The 4,556-nt window shown below is 35.5% G+C and overlaps 1 protein-coding gene across 1 annotated transcript; it reads left to right on the top strand.

The window, feature by feature from the left end:
- The first annotated feature begins 575 nt into the window (after positions 1-575).
- Positions 576-4,063, top strand: LOC133824319 (uncharacterized). Its single transcript, XM_062257196.1, has 4 exons — positions 576-753; positions 3,134-3,747; positions 3,834-3,902; positions 4,052-4,063. Exons 1-4 carry the CDS (start codon positions 576-578, stop codon positions 4,061-4,063), a joined length of 873 nt encoding a protein of 290 aa, XP_062113180.1.
- The last annotated feature ends 493 nt before the right edge of the window (positions 4,064-4,556 follow it).

The following is a 4,556-nucleotide window of genomic DNA, read 5'->3' as shown; positions in this document are numbered from 1 at the left end:
TTGCTTGTAATATCAAACACATTCCCATATTGTGATTGAGGTGAGGTTGGCACCGGTTTTGTAAACAACCCGGTTAGAGTGAGATTGACACTTCAACAATCCGAAAAAGAGGTTGATAGTCCTTGGTGGTGGAAAACTATTGTAAGAGGTTTGGAAATACCTTGGTGAAAAATTCCCGGTTGTAAGGGTTAGTCAAGCCCGTTAACTTGGCTCGATAGTGGAACTCAAAGCTAGGTCCATAGCTTTGAAGACCAAGGACGTAGGTGGCTTAGTTCTACCGAACCTTGTAAAATTCGAGAGTTTGCAATTTCTTAACCTTAACCTCTTTACATTACAAGTTTGATTATTTGCTATATCTATTTGATTGCCATATTATTTGCTTTTACTTGATAAATTTGATTTATTGCATAATTTGGCATATTAAGTTTTAAATTTCCGAAATTAGTTTAAATTTCCAATTCACCCCCCCCCCCCCCTCTTGAAAACATATCTTGGGTTAACATATTGGACATGTCATAAGGAGAAAATTTGAGGGTGATAATGTTAATTACAAGCCAAGGTCAATTGTAAAAGATATGAGTTTATCATATGGAGTTCATATGAGCTATGCTAAAGCTTGGAGGTGTCGAGAGCATGCATTGGCTTACATAAGAGGTACACCAGAATCATCATTTCAGAAACTTCCCTCATTTCTATACCTGATGGAGCAAAAAAATCCTGGAACTGTTACTCATTTGCAGATGGACAATGAAGGTAGGTTCAAATATTGCTTCATGGCCTTAGGTGTTTCTATAATGGGGTTTAAAACATATATTCGCCCAGTTATATGTGTAGATGGAACCTTCTTGACTACTCGGTGTGGAGGTACTTTGTTATGTGCCATGGGACAAGATGCTAACAAGCAAATATATCCAATTGCATTTTCAGTAGTTGACTCAGAGAATAATGACGCTGTTGGGTTTTATGCCCTTATAAAACCATGTCGGACATGTAGCACGATTTCATATTATCAATAAAAGTAGTAAAAATCATTTAGTTTGACAACCGTGTTGCTTGCTTGTTTTATTACATGATTATTGAAATAATACAAACATTTATAAAATCCCGAACATATGAATAGTTACAATTATAGTGACTAGGTCACAGTGGATTATAGTTGTAATTATATGTTCAAAAGAACGAGTCCTAAGATTAGATCAGTGCATTGGATTTTCACTGATTAGGCAATCTACGATATGATCTACTTACACATTCAGGGTGTGATGTCTTGTCCAAGGCATCGACCAAGTAGATAAGATCGGATGTATTTAGTTACATCGGACTAGGACCGATATTGATTATTGATTGATAAATAAGTATCGTTGTTATCAAATCTAATCAATGTCACAACGTTGACCATATATTAAGTCGATCTTAATTCTAAGTGATAATATTCTGCTAATTATATTATTTAAATCTTTTGACTTGTTCGTTACCAGCTTACCCTACGGTCTAGCCCATACTTACATCTTGGAGATTTATTAGTGTAATTGAGTGGGAGTATTATTCATAGATACGAAATCTATAACTTCTGTATGAGAAGTGAAAAAATGATTTCCTTAATTGCTTTGTTCAAAATGTTAAATGATTGAGATCTCATTTCTGTGATTAAGTTCACAGAAATATCATTTATAAGGAACTTAGTGGGAGTTAAGGATAAAATACTGATGATGGGTAAAACGGTAATTTGCACCCAGCTCGTTAGTAAGTCATCGATAGAGGATTGACTGATTGTAATGGTTATAACAATGGATAACGTATTTATGGTTTTGAAAATACGTTCTATGAATTCAAGAGTTCAATTCCGAGTCTATAGTGGAGTCACGAGGAATTAATAAGGTAGTGAAATTATTCGTAAATAAATTCACGCTAACTTGTTGGAGCTTGATTGCATGGATCCATGGTCCCCGCATCACCTTTGAGTAAATCATCTAGAATGTCTCAATTAATTGATTTAATTATCAATTATGATTTTTAAAGTTGACTAGGTCAATTTTGGAAAATTTATAGAGATATGAGATTTAGAGAATAAAAGAGAATATTTGGGTAAATTTATTAATATTGATAAATTGGTATCAATATAAATAAATAATATTAAATCAAGTTTCAAATTATAATTAGTTAATTTGAATAAGGATTTAATTAATTAATTAAAAAAAATAAAAGGTTTTGAATTTAGGCCTAGTTGGGATTTAAATTAAAAACAAAGAGATTGAGCCCAAGTCCATTTATGGCAGCCCAAGGCTTTTATTTTTGTTTATTATTTTTAATTAATTTAAATTTAAATAAATCTCATTCAGTTGCCTATATAAGAAATATGATATCTAGGGTTTTCATAAGGAAGCAAGTCAGTCTTAGTTGATTTGGGTAAGTGAAAACCTAGACACTCTAATCCTTTTTGAGCCACAATCTCTTCTTCTTTTCTAGATCTTTATCTCATGTGTTGAGAACCAGCCTACACTAGTTCTAGGTTGATCAAAGACTTGGTGAGGAAGACTGTGTTGCTGATCTTGTTCAATCTCTTGATAATACTCTGCTACAGAAAGGAATCAAGGGTTAGAGAGATTGAAGGATGGAGTTGTTCCAGTTCCGCTGCGTAATGTAAGTTTTTACTTTACTCTGTATTTGTATCAATTTCATAGGAGCATGTTCTAGGAATTTTCATGTTTGTTTGATAATATGTAAATTGCATGAAAATAAATAAAGATCCTGCAATGAGTTTTTCCAACAGACGCATGGTTGTATTTTCTACTGAGGTTGAAGGAAGCGATTGGTGAAGTGGAGAATCTAGTATTCGTGTCTGATAGACATACTAGTATAGCAAGTGCCTTGACTAAAAATTTTCCTGAGGCACACCATGGTGCTTGTATACATCATGTTAGCATGAATATTCGTGCGAAGTTCAAAACTGACCATTTCCGTGAAGAATTCTTCCTTGCAGCGAAAGCTTATAGAAAGTGAGAGTTTTTACGCCATTTTGAGAAGATTAAATTCAAAGATCTTGCAATTGCTCAATACTTAGAGAATCAAGTGGGTTTTGAAAAGTGGGCTCGTTCTTTCTTTCCTGGTCATCGATATAATTTAATGACTATAGGTATTGCCGGAAGCTGGAACAATGTCATTGCTGAGGCACGTGGGTGGCCAATTACTTGTCTCATGGAATTTATGAGGCACACTTTACAAAAATGGTTTTTCGAGCGTCGAACTGCAGCATCAGCGGCTATAGGTCCTCTTGCCACAGAAGTGGAAGCTGATTTGCGAAAGTTAGCAGACAAGTCCACTACCTCGTTCCCTTTTCCGTCTAGTCAGTATGAAATAACAGTATTGGATGGTGATATTGATGGAGATGTCGACCTGAGCAGGAAAATATGTAGTTGTAGAAGATTTGATTTGACAGGTCTTCCTTGTGAACATGCTCTAGCTAGTGCTCGAGATCGTGGCATTAGTCCATATAGTTTATGCTCCAGATTCTACACAGTTGAAGTGTGGTTGTCATCCTATGGTGGATCTGTATATACGCTGGGTAATGAAGAATCTTGGGTGATACCAAATGACATAGGAAGTATGATGATAGCTCCTCCTTTAGTGAAGCAGAAGGCTGGTCGTCCAAAGAAGAAACGACGTTTATCAAAGGGTGAGAAGAATAGCAAACAACATAGATGTAGTAGATGTGGTGTCCTGGGCCAAAATCGAGTGACGTGCACCACTGTTTGTCCCCCGCCGTCTAGACATGCTTAGTTTGTACTTTTATTGTTTTACTTTGTACTCTTCAATTGCGGAATTTGAATTTTTAGATTGGTTCAGTAATACAACTTTTTGTGTTAAAGTTTGTTGTTTCAGACACACCTAATTCATACATGCACGTAAATCACACATAATTCACACATAGTTCACATCTGATTCACACATATTTCACACGCGGTTCACACATAATTCGCACATAATTGACACCTGGTTCACACTTAATTCATGATAAATGAGTTTTAGACTTGTTTATCTATGTATTTTTCAGGTAAAGTATTAGGTGTCGAAGGGATTAGGTGAATTAGGTGTGGAAACATGGGGAAAATTGACAAAATGACAAAAATTGGTAGAAAACGGTGTTTCAGAGCAATTTCTGCGACTGCAAGAAGGGTGTCTTGCGGCCGCAATTCCAGAAAAGTTTTGGCATTTCTAGGACATTCCCGCGACCGCAGGAATGACATCCTGCGACCGCAGTATATGTTCACACTTAATTCACACCTAATTCACACATAGTTCACACATGATTCACACATATTTCACACGCGGTTCACACATAATTGACACCTGGTTCAAACTTAATTCACACCTAATTCACACATAGTTCACACCTGATTCACACATATTTCAATCCCGATTCACACATATTTCAATCCTGATTCACACTTAATTCACACCCAATTCACACATAACTTAATAAGATAAAAGTGACAAAGATTTATCCATTCCACTATTAAGATGAAATAAAGGAAGTCATTCAATACCATTTAATGAGA

This window comes from Humulus lupulus, chromosome 3 (assembly GCF_963169125.1).
Source record: "Humulus lupulus chromosome 3, drHumLupu1.1, whole genome shotgun sequence".
Lineage (NCBI taxonomy): Eukaryota > Viridiplantae > Streptophyta > Magnoliopsida > Rosales > Cannabaceae > Humulus > Humulus lupulus.
The sequence above is the reverse complement of the archived record's forward strand: the minus strand, read 5'-3'. Positions and strand labels throughout refer to the sequence as shown.

Excerpts from the sequence above, each read along its gene's own strand:
- LOC133824319 (XM_062257196.1), top strand. The coding sequence starts at position 576 with ATGAGTTTATCATATGGAGTTCATATGAGCTATGCTAAAGCTTGGAGG. Across the intron at positions 754-3,133 it reads TTTGCAGATGGACAATGAAG|GTATTGCCGGAAGCTGGAAC; the intron begins GTAGGTTCAAAT and ends TAATGACTATAG. Across the intron at positions 3,748-3,833 it reads ATCGAGTGACGTGCACCACT|ATTGGTTCAGTAATACAACT; the intron begins GTTTGTCCCCCG and ends TTGAATTTTTAG.